The 15,323-nt window shown below is 42.7% G+C and overlaps 2 protein-coding genes across 3 annotated transcripts in view; one reads left to right on the top strand and one right to left on the bottom strand.

Annotated features, from left to right (window-relative positions):
- Positions 1 to 447: 447 nt before the first annotated feature.
- Positions 448 to 12,325, bottom strand: Samd15 (sterile alpha motif domain containing 15). The gene is made up of 4 exons (XM_021179178.2): positions 10,663 to 12,325; positions 9,595 to 9,693; positions 4,664 to 4,912; positions 448 to 1,085 (listed from the first exon to the last, which is right to left on the bottom strand). The coding sequence occupies exons 1-4, from the start codon at positions 12,166 to 12,168 to the stop codon at positions 1,065 to 1,067; spliced, it is 1,875 nt and encodes a 624-aa protein (XP_021034837.1). The 5' UTR covers positions 12,169 to 12,325; the 3' UTR covers positions 448 to 1,064.
- Positions 12,245 to 15,323, top strand: part of Tmed8 (transmembrane p24 trafficking protein family member 8) — a 35,432-nt gene continuing 32,353 nt past the window's right edge. For both annotated transcript variants that reach the window (XM_029484616.1, XM_021179431.2), the window contains exon 1: positions 12,245 to 12,631. In XM_029484616.1, the coding sequence (XP_029340476.1) occupies positions 12,514 to 12,631 (118 nt within the window). In that variant the 5' untranslated portion in view covers positions 12,245 to 12,513. The remainder of the gene's footprint in view (positions 12,632 to 15,323) is intronic.

Here is a 15,323-nt window from a genome sequence, read left to right as displayed (position 1 = left end):
ACAAGGCTGCAATGAAGGTGTTTGTTTCTCTCTTCTGCTGCTTGTCTGCTTACTTGCTATATTTCTTTCTTTTTAAAAAAGATTTATTTTATGTATATGCGTACACTGTTGGTGTCTTCAGACACACCAGAAGAGGGCATCAGACCCCATTACAGATGGATGTGAGCCACCATGTGGTTGCTGGGAATTGAACTCGGGACCTCTGCAAGAGTAGTCAGTGCTCTTAGCCACCGAGCCATCTCTCCAGCTCAATGCCATATGAAGCTGATCTTACCCTCTCTGACTTCCAAAGGTTGAGATGAAAGGTGGTACCATCACACCTAGCATGGCAGCCATCTTGGTATACAGATTTTTTTAAAATTAATTTATTTACTTTATGTATATGAGGACACTGTAGCTAGTTGTGAACTAGCTGGGAACTGAACTCAGGACCTCTGGAAGAGCAGTCAGTGTTCTTAACTGCTGAGTCATCTCTCCAGCCCGTAATAGTTCATTAACTCCAATGTAGGTAAGTGGAAGGTCTCCAATCCACTCAGTCCCACACTCATTCTCATTCCCTTCCTGGGCTCTGCTCTTCCTTCCTGGCGCTGCTTATGTTCACTGTTTTCAGGCCACCTTTGTCCTTTCACTGACATCACTAGTTACCTGGTTCATGTTCTTCTCTTCCAGTTCCTGGCTCCATGGTGTTGTCCTTTGGGTCAGATGGTAAACCAAGAAGACAAACACTTTGGAAATTGACTGATATTTTGGGACCATTTTAAGCCCCACTTCATAAAGTCTTATGTACTGTGTATGCATGCTTGTCTTTATGAGTTTGTGTGCACCACAGTTGTTAGATGATCATGGACATTAGAAGAGGGCAGGGGAGGAGCAGGCAGCACTCTGAACTGCTGAGTCGACTCTCTAGGCTCTGTCTTCATTTTTATTCTTAGAATCATTGCAATCAGACGAAGACATGCTCTTATCTGATGTAGGCCAGGGGTCATCAGGCCCAGGCAGTTCAACACACAGAAGTGTGGGTGACCCCAGATCAGCAGCATTGCTGTCAGGCCACACCCCCATCTTTAAGTGGCCTCATAGAGTTCCTGCAAGAGAGTTTAAAAAATCATTTTCTTTATGTGGCTTTCTGAGACTTGTCATGTACCTCAGACTAGCCTCAGATTCCTGATCATCCCCCCTCCATATGCTTAGTGCTAGGATTAAAGGTCAGTACTATGCCTTGCTGAGATTGTATTTTCAATTATAATTTCTCCTAACAAATCTTAGTACTAGGTGTATTAGAATTTAACACAAGATCTGAAAATTATCAAGGAAGGTAAATACTGCTATCTTTAATAGAGGGAAGGTGCTGTGTGTCAGGAAGAACCCAATTCTACCATAGCAAGTCCTGGATACATCATCACACCAGAAAAGCAAGATTCGGATCTAATATCACTTCTCCTGATAGTGATAGAGGATTTTAAGAAGGACATAAAAACTCCCTTAAAGAATTACAGGAGAATACAGGTAAACAGCTAGAAGCCCTTAAAGAGGAAACACACACACACAAAATCCCTTATTATAGGACAGCACAATCAAACAGGCAAAGGAAATGAACAAAACCATTAAATATCTAAAAATGGAAATAGAAACAATAAAGAAATCACAAAGGGAAACAATCCTGGAGTTAGGAAACTTAGAAAGAGATTAGGAGTCATAGATGCAAGCATCACCAACAGAATACAAGAGATAAAAGAGAGAATCTCAGGTGCAGAAGATACCATAGAAAACATTGACACAACAGTAAAGAAAATGCAAAAAACAAAAAGCCCCTAACCCAAAACATCCAGAAAATCCAGGACACAACGAGAAGACAAAACCTAAGGATAATAGGTATAGAAGAGAGCCAAGATTCCCAACTTAAAGTGCCAGTAAATATCTTCAACAAAATTATAGAAGAAAGCTTCCCTAACCTAAAGGAAGAGATGCCCATGAATATACAAGAAGCCTACAGAACTCCAAATAGACTAGACCAGAAAAGAAATTCCTTCTGTCACATAATCAAAACCAAGCAAAGAAAGAATATTAAAAGCAGTAAGGGGAAAAGGTCAAGTAACATATAAAGGCAGAGCTATCAGAATTACACCAGGCTTCTCACCAGAGACTATGAAACCTAGAAGATCCTGGGCAGATGTCATACAGACCCTAAGAGAACACAAATGCCAGCGCAGGCTACTATACCCAGCAAAACTCTCAATTAGAGAAACAAAGATATCCCATGACAAAACCAAATTTACACAAAATCTTCCCATAAATCCAACACTACAAAGGATAATAGATGGAAAACTCCAACACAGGGACGGAAACTACACCCTAGAAATATCAAGAAAGTAATCTTTCAACAAACTCAAAAGAAGACAGCCACACAAACATAATTCCACCTCTAACAACAAAAATAACAGGAAGTAACAATCACGTTTCCTTAATTTCTCTTAACATCAATGGATTCAATTCCCCCAAAAAGACATAGACTAACAGACTGGATACNTAAACAGGACCCAGCATTTTGCTACATACAGGAAACGCACCTCAGTGACAAAGACAGACACTACCTCAGAGTAAAAGGTTGGAAAACAATTTTCCAAGCAAATGGTCCCAAGAAACAAGCTGGAGTAGCCATTCTAATATCCAATAAAATCTACTTTGAACCAAAAGTTATCAAAAAAGATAAGGAAGGACACTTCATACTGGTCAAAGGAAAAATCTACCAAGATGAATTCTAAATTCTGAACATCTATGCTCCAAATGCAAGGCTACCCACATTCATAAAAGAAACTTTACTAAAGCTCAAAGCATACATCATACCCCACACAATAATAGTGGGAGACTTCAATATTCTGCTCTCAGCAATGGACAGATCATGGAAACAGAAACTAAACAGAGACACAGTGAAATTAACAGAAGTTATGAACCAAATGAATCTAAAAGAAATTTATAGTCCATTTCATCCTAAAGCAAAAGAATATACCTTTTTCTCAGCCCCAAATGGTACCTTCTCCAAAANTGACCACATAATTGGTCACAAAACAGGCCTCATCAGATACAAGAAGATTAAAATAATCCCATGCATCCTATCAGATCACCACAGACTAAGGCTGGTCTAAAATACTAACAAAAACAATAGAAAACACACATACACATGGAAGCTGAACAACACTCTACTCAATGATAACTTGGTCAAGGAAGAAATAAATAAATTAAAGGCTTTTTAGAATTTAATGAAAATGAAGACACATCATACCAAAACTTATAGGGGATACAATGAAAGCAGTGGTGAGAGGAAAACTTATAGCTTTGAGTGCCTCCAAGAAGAAACTGGCAAGATCTTACATTAGCAGCTTGACAGCACACCTGAAAGCTCTAGAACAAAAAGAAGCAAATACACCCAAGAGGAATAGATGGCAGGAAATAATCAAACTCAGGGCTGAAATCAACCAAATAGAAACAAAAAGAACTATACAAAGAATCAACAAAACCAGGAGCTAGTTCTTTGAGAAAATCAACAAGATAGACAAACCCTTAGCCAGACTAACCAGAGTGCACAGAGACAATATCCAAATTAATAAAATCAGAAATGAAAAGGGAGACATAACAGCAAAATATATCTTAAAATGATTATCCTGTTTGTTGAATATTAATAGTTGAAAATACTAAAATCATGTTCTACAAACATCATGGAAATATTATTAATAATTTGTCTCACTGTGCTTGAAATTAGCACTCTCTTAATGTTTAACTTTAAAAAGTTTTTGCTATTTTGAAATTTTTAAAATATACTCACTGATAAAATAATTTCTTTCCTAGAAACACTGATAATCTTTTTAAAGTAAACTGATTATTAGACAATGTACACAGATATATAATGTGTTTTAAATACTCTCTCATATGTCGATAAGGGCTTTTGACTATATTTCTTAATGATTCATTTTTAATATTTTATGCTTTTACTATGCTTAATTCCCAAAGAATATTTTGCATGTTTTGAAACAATTTAGTATTCAACATTAGATATAGGATCCTCAGTTATGGATAGTATTAAATATTCATTAATGATATTTTTAGGGTATGAAAGGATATGAAAATAAAAGTTGAACAAAATTTTTTATGTATTATTTGATTCTTAAAATACTCAGTATTACTAATATGTTTGATGTATAAAATGCATTTAAATGATAATAAATAATAATAATAAAATGCATTTAAATAATAAAAAAGTTTAAGAAAAAAAAAAAAAGACTGGAGCCATCAGTTCTAACTCTCATCCTTAATGAAAAGGAGAGAAAGAAAACTGGCAAAGATTACACCTTTACCTCAAGGGAATGTCGTTTGATCTTTCTTTCTTTTTGTAAAACAATAATTTATTTTTATTTTATGTGCATTGGTGTTTTGCCTGCATATGTGTCTGCATGAGGGGGTTGGATCCCCTGGAACTGGAGTTACAGACAGTTGTGAACTGCTATGAGGCTGCTTGGAATTGAACCCCTGTCCTCTGGAAAAGCAGCTAGTGGTCTTAACCACTGAGCTATCTCCCCAGCCCTAGTTTGATCTATCCAGCTAAGTGAAATGGCTTTCCTACTGCGCCTTGTCTAGCAATGCCTCATGTTGTCAAAATCTGATATATTGCCTCATTTTCTTCCAAGGTGTTTTCTGGCACTGTGTCTTCTTTCTTTTCCTCGGCTTTTATCTCTGGATTATACTCCTGTAATCCTGCTGCTTCAACAAATTTTGCCAAGGTCAAGGAATCAGACTTTACTCCACTGTGCCCTTTCTGCTCAAAGAACAAGCCCTTGTTGTCTCTGTAGGGAAGGCTGATGCTGCGGCTGAACAGTGGTTCCTCGATCCCCAGCAGCACTCGGGTGTGGTACGATATTGCCTGAAATAAAAGCAAGGTTTTTAGTGGGACTAACTTGAAAATACAAGGAAATCAAAGCTTCATTCAGTTTTCCATGTCTCTTGAAAACTAATTACTCATATTCTTACAATGAGAGAATGAAGTAATAAGAAAGCTTTAATAGGCTTACAAAATGGCCTTAGGAAATGAAAATCTTGGGCTGGTGAGATGGCTCAGTGGGTAAGAGCACCCGACTGCTCTTCCGAAGGTCCAGAGTTCAAATCCCAGCAACCACATGGTGGCTCACAACCATCTGTAACGAGATCTGGTGCCCTCTTCTGGAGTGTCTGAAGACAGCTACAGTGTACTTACATATAATAAATAAATAAATCTTAAAAAAAAAAAAAAAAAAAAAAAATTTAAAAAAAAAAAAAAAAAAGAAAATCTTTTTTTTTTTTTTTCCCCGAGAAAGTATTTCTCTGTATAGCTCTGGCTGTCCTGGAACTCACTCTGTAGGCCAGGCTGGCCTTGAACTCATAAATCCGCCTGCCTCTGCCTCCCAAGTGCTGGGATTAAAGGCATGCACCACCACTGCCTGGCAGGAAACACAATTCTAAAGTGCTGCATCCTCTTGCGTGATGGGACAGCGTGTGTGAGCCACATCCAGCTTCTGTTTATGCAACATTTTGGGGAAAAAAAAACCCAAAATGAATAGGGACAAATAGATTATTGCCAAGATTCAGAGACTAGAGAAGGGCTGACAGTGATGGGGACCCAGAAGTTTGAATTTGAGGAAACTGATTCTTTGGGGGTAGGTACATGCCTCTAAGCATTTATTAACATCCACAGAATCACACAGAACAGAGAATGACTTTACTGCATGAAACTGAGAAAAGTCAAGTGTTGGGCCAATAGGCTGGACTACAGATGAGCATTACAAACTTAGGGTATAATCCCTCTGAAGTGGTAGGAAGGAAAGAGGCTCGCATGCATTGCTTTCCCTTTGGAGAGTCGAGCTTTGTATAGATACTGTAAATCTTAGGGACAAAACCAAGTGTATACAAACATTGTGCTTTATTTGGTAAAATTGTCTCTTAAAAGGGCATATGCTTATTGATAGAAAGAGCCATGTTTCTCATTGTCAGAGAAAGTTACAAATAGGACTTGGGTCTGTGGTACTAGGGACTCCGCGTGCTGTGTCCTCATTCTTGCTGACGCCAAGCCTGCTGATGAGCTTGCAAGAGGTGGATGAGTGGCCCTAGAGCATGCTGCCATGGTGGAGGAGGATGGGCTGGGCGAAGTGGGCCCACCTGGGTTAGGATTAGGCCCAGGAACATTCCATAGGATAGCCTTGATCCAGGGAAACTCTATACATCCTGGTTCTCACAGACCTGGATGATCCCAGCAGGAAGAACCCTAAATTCAGAGAGTGGCACCACTTTCTGGATGTTAACATGAAAGGGCAATGGCATTAGCCACGGCATGGTCCTCTCAGATTATGTGCCTGCTCCACACACTCTCACTGCCAGGCGCCCAGAGCACCTTCACAAAACCGGGGGTCTGGAAGAACAGGAAATGTCCAGGTACAACCAGATGGTCTTCAGCCAAGAGAGTGTACCACCAGAGTGCTTGGGCCTACACAGGCACCTTCAACCTTCCCAGTCTGTGCAGCATGTGCCTGCTAATGATGGTATTCCTGCCTGGAATGAACTGAACTGGTATCCAATATATATGCTACATCTAAAGAATTTTAAAGAGGCTGTGATAGTATATGGTTTGCACTCTGTTTTCTGTTTTCTTTTTAATATTTATTATTTATTTATTTTATGTACATGAGTGCACTGTAGCTGTCTTCAGACACACCAGAAGAAGGCATTGGATCCCATTACAGATGGTTGTGAGCTATCATGTGGTTGCTGGGAATTGAACTCAGAACCTCTGGAAGAGCAGTCAGTGCTCTAAACTGCTGAGACATCTCTCCAGCCCAGCTTGCACTCTCAATTTGTTAAAGAAATGTTGAGTTGAGCCGGGCGTGGTGGCGCACGCCTTTAATCCCAGCACTCGGGAGGCAGAGGCAGGTGGATTTCTGAGTTCGAGGCCAGCCTGGTCTACAGAGTGAGTTCCAGGATAGCCAGGGCTACACAGAGAAACCCTGTCTCAAAAACAAAACAAATTGTAGCCTTCCTCAGCCTTGAAGCAGGCTGATTCAGACTTTGCTGCCACTGAATATGAGATCACCTAGCCTTCTGACTTAGATGGCTATATTGTTATGTCAACTACTGCTGCTCTTCTCTGAGACTCTGCTACCTGCTGAGAGACCCTTGAGACATTCTGGAGACACCTACAGGCTGGTTCGAGGCACCAAGAATGGACTGGCGGGGGGGGGGGGGGGGGGGGGGGGGGGGGGGGGGGGGGGGGGGGGGGGGGGGGGGGGGGGTGGGGGTCGGGAATGGGCTTTCCCCCTTATAAGCATAGTCTCTTAGTAAACTCGCAGGCCTTAATCAGAGAAAATTTGTCTTGGCCTCATTACTTCTCCCGCCGTCAAGTCTCTCCTTCAGCCCCAGCCTGCCTTCCAGGAGTACCCGCTTCATGTAGGCTGGGCCGGCTTACAACAACACAAAACAAAAAACAAAACAAAACAAAAAAAAGAGCCCAGGGTTTGGTTGAGGAGCCAGGGTAAAATATACCTAATTTATGAAGGTAATACAGGGGCCTGCAGAAGCATTTACCAAATTCTTACAGAGACTGGGTTTAGCTGTATAGAGCTATCTATATCAGACCCAGAAACCAGACAGTCATTGATAGAAATCTTGGCCTTTGAAAACACAAATACGGAATAAAAGAGAGCAACCAGACCATTGAAAGCATGAGGAGTCCCAATAGAGGAACAGTTAAGAGAGACAACTGATATTGGCACTCAGGAACATTATGCTAATATAGGGCAAGCTATAGTTAGAAGTCTTAGAAATCAACATGCCCGATGCTTTAATTGTGGTGAATTTAGCTATTTACAAAAGCATTGTAAGGCTAGAAGATTCAGAGCTTAAAATAGCAGGTCCATTGACTCTAGAGAATATGGTGTTCATAGACAGAACAAGTAGGTTCTGGCTATTATGAACAACAAAAGTTTCCAGGGTATTATTATAGCTGCCTTAGAAAGGGCAAACTTTAGTCAAAGGATTGCTGGTCCGAGAGGGTCGTACGAGGGCAACCACTTGCCTGATAAGCAGAGGGGACTGTCAGCTGGAGGCTCTGCAATAAAAAATACTAACCACCTTCCTTTGGTCAGCCAGAAAGCACCATGTAGGCAAGAAAATGAAAGTTAAGTATTTCTGATCTCATACATGCTACAGAAGGGAGTGTAGCTTTGGATCTGGCCACAGATGTGCCTTTTACCCTATCCCCAAAAGTTGAATGTTACAAGTTAATCACTGGTGTGCATGGTTTTGTACTCAGGAACAGTGGGAATAATCTTGGGCAGAAGTGGGTTAACTTCTCAAGGACTTACTGTGCATCCTGGTATAGTAGATGGGTATAGCAAGGAAGAAATTAGAATCATGGCGTATGTGAAAAAGGAGATGCAAATTGATATAGGAGAAAGAAGTGCTCAACTGTTGTTTCTTTACATTCAGGACAAGGGTGTTTCAGTGGAAAGGACGGGAGCTTTTGGGAGTACTGGAAAATGTGTGTTCTGGCAAGCAATGGCTAATGATCAGAGACTCAGATTAATAGTGCAAATGAATGGCGCTGACATAGAAGAGTTGTTAGATCCAGGAGCTGATGTTAGTGGACTTTCCCCAAAGTCTTGGCATCCAGACTGGCCACTTCAGAAGGAATTATAGGAATTGGAAAGTTATCAGGAATAAGACAATGTGTCCAATGGATTGCCTGTGTGGGACCAGATGGGCAAACAGGGAAGCTGAGACCTTATGTGGGTGACATAAGTTATGGGGAAGGGGTCTTTTATAACAATGCGGGATGCAAATTAATATTCCTGTCATTTCAGGGACAGCCAATCAGGAAATTAAATGTGATATGGTAGATGCTCCTGGCAGCAAAGTGGGTGAAGTACAGATGCTATTACATAAGTACTAAATGAGTAGCAAAGGCATGAAACGTTACTGAGAGCTCTGGGAGAGAGGTTACTTTGGACAGCAAGGTCAAGAGCAACCTCCTGTGGAGATGGGGAAGAATTGGTCCTAAAGCATGATTCAAGGGAAGGAGAACTTAGCAAAGATCTCCAATAGAGGGAGCATACACTAGTAGGCTATGAATTAGGCTGGGGGTTAGACCTGGCAGGCTGGAGAAGAGTCAGGCGGAGGAGTGGCAGGGCGGGCGCCAAGAAAGAATGGTGGCTAGAGCAAACTTACAGAGAGCCTGGAATCCTAAACCAAGGGTTGGGCCTATCTCACACCAGGGAGATCAGAGAGGGTTTCTTAACAGTGTGTAAGTAGTTGGAAATCAAGATCTAAAAGTATAATCTTTGAGTCCCACAGGCTTACTAAGAGAGGCTAAAGGCAGGAAGGCGGGAAGCTACTGCGGTATCCTAGGTACGAGGCAGTAAAACACCAGGCAGTGCAAGTGCTGCAGGAGGAAGCGACCACAGTGAGTCTGAGGGATGAGCGTATGATGACAAGAATGGATCAGAACAGGGAAAGATGGGGCAGGCAGCGAGTAGCAGTGTCCTAGCACTTGGCACAAGGAAATGCCATGCACAAACTCACCTTCATGTCTTCAAAGTCAGTTATTCCCATCTGAGGAAGGTTGGAGCAGTTTACGTGGATGAGTTTTTGACCATTGATGAAGTTTTCAGTAAAACACTCCTGTCAAAGCAAGAACAGCTCTTAAACATGCATTATGGTGACTGGAAGCAAAAAAGGGACAAAACCACAGTTTTTGCTAATTTATTTATTTATTTTTTTAATAGAAGTGCTGGGTTAAATTTCAGGCAGTGGCTTCAATCTGCTTTTGCATGTTGTGTGTTGTAACTGATTTTCTTTTCTTCTTGAGACAATGACTGTGTGTGTGTGTGTGTGAAGGCAGGGTCGAGAAAAGCTGTCACTCTGTTCCAGCTGAGCTGGAACTCAGTTTATAACCCAGGCTGGCCTCCAATCCCTGATGACCTGCCTGTCTGTGTCTCCTGAGTGATAGCATTACAAAGACATTTTTAAATACAGAAGGTACAAAAGGTTTCAGATCCTGTTTTGTGACAACCTAATGCTATAGTCAGCATCAATAAATTCAGAAGAGCACACTTTTTGTTGTTGTTGTCGATAAAACCAATTTGGGTGGATAGCTAATATGCATTAATGCTTTTAAGTGTTTATAATACATATGACATATTTGGGCAGACAACTAAAAAGAGTATAAATTCAGGTGAGGGCATTGCCACTGAGACATCTTAACAGAAAGACCTAATTTTGAACAAAATATATTAAAACTATAGATTTATATACAAAGGGGACTCTATACATTTTTAAACCTCTATACAAGGAACAAAGAGAATTATAATAATTGGGATGAATAGGAAAATCAAATAAAACTTTTTCTTCTAAAATACTATTTACCTATATCTATATATCTCAGTTATAGGCTGAACATGTATGTTTGACATGTGCTAATGCAGGAGGTCCAATCTTCACTATCACACGCACAAGACAGAAAAAGACACACAATCCAAATTGACTTCCCCCACAGTCCAGGACTTCTCTGTTAGAGGCAAGAGAACATGTCAGTCCTAGAGAAAAATGGGATTAGAGCATGAACTTCAAAACCATTGCTTTTGTATATACCTTGTATTGAGGGAAGCCTAGATCACTAATCCACTCTGCAACCCTTTCTGGGCTCCAGGTAAGATGCTCAAACTCTGGGGTAAGACTTGGCTTGGTTTCTTTACGTCCTAGTAGCTCCACCTCCTGGGGTAACACTGTAGAATCCCTCAGTTCTGTCTGAGACTCTGAAGCAGCAATGACTGGGAACAGTTCGTTCATGTCAGTCTGAAGGTCTTTGAGGAACTCCTGGGTTTCGTACAATGTACTGAAGGATTCGACACTTTCTCTAGGAGATCCTACTATAAACTCAGTTTTAATCTTGGCTGGTAATGCTAGCTCATCTTTGCCTGCAGGATACTTAGGTTTGCTTGATTCTGGTTTGTCTTCCTTGGGGAGGTCTCTCTCCTCTCCTGGCTTGGGTTTATTTGGTAACTCTAGATTTTTCTCGGTTGGTTCTGGCTGCGACTTCTCTTGAATGTCTGGATCAGTTATTTGCTGTGGCTTGTCACCCGTTTTCTCCGTTGTCTTTATTAGTTTCTCCTTTGGAAATTCAGTCTGTGTTTGTAGCACTGGGTCCTTGTCCTTACTTGGCTCTATTACTGTGTCCTTTAATTTAGACCTTTCACTTGATTTTCTCACCTTGTGCTTTTGAGCTGATGGTTTCCTGTCCCCTAATGATTCTGGAACTTTCTCCTTAATGGACTCTTCTTGTGTCTCCTCTTGGTCATCTAGTAGTTCTGCAGTAATCTGTTCTAGCATCTCTGGAAAATTTTCATCAAAAGAGCTTTTTTGTGCTTTTTTTGAAGCCTTTAATGGTCTCTTTTGTGGTAATTCTAGACTTGCTTCATCAATTGATCTTCTTGATTCTTCTTCAAAATCCTCCAGTGGCCCTGAGACTTTCTTTTTAGTTGACTGTCTTAGTTTCTTGTCTGGGAACTTAGTCTGCTCAGGTTGCTCTGTGCCTGACTGCTCTGTGAACTTGAAGTGAAGCTCCTCTGGAGGTTTGAGATCTGCTTCCTCAGTAGACTTCCTTAGCTTCCGGTCTGGGAACTTAGGTTTAGTTACCTCATATGGCTCTGTACTTTTTCCTTTAATTGACTCTTTTTGTTTCTTTTCCGATTTGGTCATCTTGGATGGAGGTAGAGCTTCCTCTTCAACTGATTTTCTTAGTTTTTCACTTCGAATATCTGGTGTCTTCTGCTCTGGATCTATTTTTGTTGGTAGCTGTGTACCTGTTCTTGTAGATGGTCCTTGGAACACACCTACTGAAACGTCCTGTCGTTGTAGGTCTGGCACCTCATGATTTTTACCTACGGGCACCAAATCCTCCTTGTGTGGCCTGGTTGGTTCTAGTGGCACATTTCCTATATTTCCTGGGTCTCGGCCAGTATTTGGGGACAGCTTAGAGCTTACCTCAAACATGGTGTCTGCGTTAGCATTATGTAATTTACCAGATTTAGTTCTTTTAGGCTGCAGACTCAGACTCTCATCGGAGTCAGAATTATAATCTCCTGAGACTTCAGACATGTCAGTCGATGCGCCCAAGGCCTCCTAGCAACCTCAACTTCCGACAGCGTCTCTATGGATACCACGATTTCCGGCGGGGTTTTCCTGACTCTTCCCGAGATTTTGTCGATCCTTCCAAGTGCGGACTGTAAAAACCGGCGACCAAAAAAGCGCGTAGTAACTTCCCCGCCCCCCGCCCCTCTCACGTGTCAGGCCAGCGCTACCCCTCTGCTGCCCAGCCGCTCCTTCCGGCCCGTGGCTCGCTTCGGCTCCGCTCGGCTCTCCTCTGCCGCGCTCGCTTCGCCTTCGGCTGTTTCCGGAGCCGCAAGCCGCCGGCTGCGGAGCCGCTCCCGGCGCGGGCTGCAGATGTCTGACCGGCAGGCAGCTGAGGGACCGGCCTTCTGGAGCCCCGCAGCTCGCCGAGGGTCGGCGGGCAGCGTCGGGGACCGACGGGGAGTGGAGGAGAGCCAGGCGGCCGCCTCAGGTACGCAAGGCCCCGGGCGCTGCAAGGGTGGGTGCCTCTGGGCTCGGGGCCGCGCACCTCGGGCGACCGGGGTCCCCACCGTCACGGGGCCCGCGGCTGCGCTCGAGGTCGTTTTCTACTCGGTTTGGAAATGCCCCGGTTCCAGTCCCGCTTCCTTTCTCGGAGCACCCGGCTTGGCAGTCCGGCTCCTTCCGCCGCGCCTCTTTGGCTTCAGTCGGGGTCCGCATCCCACCTCATTCCCGCCGCTCTCACCCCCGCCCCTGTCCTTGGCTCCCCGCGCGACCCCACCTCTGTCCCCTACGCTTGCCTTTTCGCGCGCTCCTGCCGGCGTCTGCTGGGGCGCCCGCCTTCTGCTCAGAACCCCGCTTTGCCCTAGCGTAGGCCCCCGCGCCCAGCCTCCGTCCCTTGCATCCTTCAGAGTGGGAGAGATGGAAAGCAGCCAGAATAGGGAGGCTTTGAGGTCTCGAAGGAGCCTGATAGTGAAAGCAAAGGCAGGAACTAGAGGCTGCAGTAGAAATTTTGGTGATGTCTCTCGTTCTCCGAGACCCACCCCTCCTCTTGCTTGGACCGGTGTCTCCATTTCAGACCACACAAGTTCCTTCGTGTGAATTTACTTAAGTGTCCAAAAGCTATAGGCACTGTCTATCGCGCTGTTACCTTTCAGCCTTGTGACCACCACAGGGGCGTGCGACTAAAAGGGGAGAGATCTGGTCACACTTAAGTGCAAGTGACTGGTTTTATCGAGATCTCAAAGTAGATGTCACAGTGACTGAGGTACTGCTATGGATTCCGGATGTTTAGTTGGAATGTGAATCCTCACTTTTAGTGACCTTGGACAATTGGTTAAACTTCTCTAAACATGTCTGAGTTTCTTTCCTCTTGTATAAGATGTGGGTTCCAAAAGTACCTGTGCCGTACAGCACCGGTAGGAGGATCGTGAGCCACTGTGACTAAAGTACTTGATGTGCAACCCAAGATGCCCGCTGTACAAAGCAATTGTCTAGGAGGAGATTAAAGTCTGATTTAGTACAACTAAATTACTAGAAAAGGTATTCCTGGTTGCTATCTTTCAACATAGTGGCTTTTCTCCATGCCCCTGGTGTGTGGTGTTGCACGAGCACCCCTCCCCCCCCCCCAGCTGTGAATCACTGACAATATTTTTATTGAAAATATCCTTGGAACAACATTATGAACTAACCAGTACCCCGGAGCTCGTGTCTCCAGCTGCATATGTATCAAAAGATGGCCTAGTCGGCCATCACTGGAAAGCGAGGCCCGTTGGACTTGCAAACTTTAAATGCTCCAGTACAGGGGAACGGCAGGGCCAAAAAGTGGGAATGGGTGGGTAGGGGAGTTGGGGGGAGGGTATGGGGGACTTTTGGGATAGCATTGGAAATGTAATTGAGGAAAATACGTAATAAAAAAATATTAAAAAAAAAAGAAAACATCCTAATACATTTTGTCTTTTCTATTTTTAAGTTTTTTTTTGTGCTCTGTGGTAAACAATGCTAACATATATTTGATATTATGGTAATAAAAATTCTAATTAGGGTGGGATGTAGTTCAGCGGTAGAGTTCATTTGAGAGGTCCCTGGGTTAGTCCCTAGTGCTACCAAGAATGAAAAGGGGAAAAAAGTTAAGTGTACTTTCTGAAAGATTATAAAGATTAAACATATAAGCCCTTATAGAGGTATATGTTTTATAAGCAACTGCCCCTTCTATGTGCCAATAATTATAAATTACATACACATTAACGTGTCTTTCATTTTCTCACGTTTGTGGCGAGCATACCCGAGTGTCTTTGCTTTATATCAGATCTATTTTCTGACATATTCCTGGAGTGCTCTTAACACCTTGTGTTTCAGATGTTTGTTGGGTGGGAAGGTCTGCAAATATCTGGCTGAATCTGGAGGTGAAGGTCAAAGATTTGACTGAACATCCAGTAATAACCAAGGACCCTCCTTGGGGTAGAGTGGTGGATCTTAACCAGGAGCAATTTGACACCCCAGGAGACATCTGGCAACATCTGGCAACATTTTTGGTTATCGGAGCTGTAAGCAGCTATTACAGCCAAACTATAAGCCACAGGCTATTAAAAGGTCCTTGGCCTGCAGGTCTACCTCACGTGTTAGAAATGCTGCATTCGAAAGAAACTCAGGCCTGGACTTAAGCTTCGTCTCTAAAGCTCGGGGGCAATGCTACTTTAGTGGGGTTTTATAGACTCGGGAGTGAAACTTTAAAACTGCTCAAAATTGGGAGTGTGCTGCCACTTCCCAGTAGAAAATGAGCTGAGTTAATGTGGGGACACTGAAAAGGGAGGAGACAGAAAGACACTTTTTGTTATCTTAGAAAACAGCAGGGGAAAATGAGTGGATATTCATTTGTTATTGAACTGAGGGTTTGAGTCTTTCAGTGTACTTTATTCCTTCAGGAGTTTGTCAGTATGCAGAATAACAAGAATGTGTTTTTACCATGCAGCGCCGGTATTTGTTGCTGAGGTTTTGGTAAAAGGAAGGGTGTATGTTTGTGTAAGCCAAAGTCTCTAGTGGTCATGGTGTTCCTAGTGTCTTAGGAACTGGGATTGTTTTTAATGTTTTTTTTTTTTTTTTTTTTTTTTTTGTTTTTTTTTTTTTTTATTTGGGGGCACCTGGTTTCTTTTTTTCCCTAGAGGAGAATCATTCCTTATATCATG

Source organism: Mus caroli, chromosome 12 (assembly GCF_900094665.2).
Source record: "Mus caroli chromosome 12, CAROLI_EIJ_v1.1, whole genome shotgun sequence".
Lineage (NCBI taxonomy): Eukaryota > Metazoa > Chordata > Mammalia > Rodentia > Muridae > Mus > Mus caroli.
This window is presented reverse-complemented; position numbering and strand designations above follow the sequence as displayed.

Bases quoted from the DNA above. Each gene is read 5' to 3' on its own strand.
- Samd15 (XM_021179178.2), bottom strand. From the start codon at position 12,168: ATGTCTGAAGTCTCAGGAGATTATAATTCTGACTCCGATGAGAGTCTG. The intron at 9,694-10,662 runs GTATATACAAAA...TTGCTTTGACAG, and splicing joins TAGGCTTCCCTCAATACAAG to GAGTGTTTTACTGAAAACTT. The intron at 4,913-9,594 runs GTGAGTTTGTGC...CTTTTATTTCAG, and splicing joins CTGACTTTGAAGACATGAAG to GCAATATCGTACCACACCCG.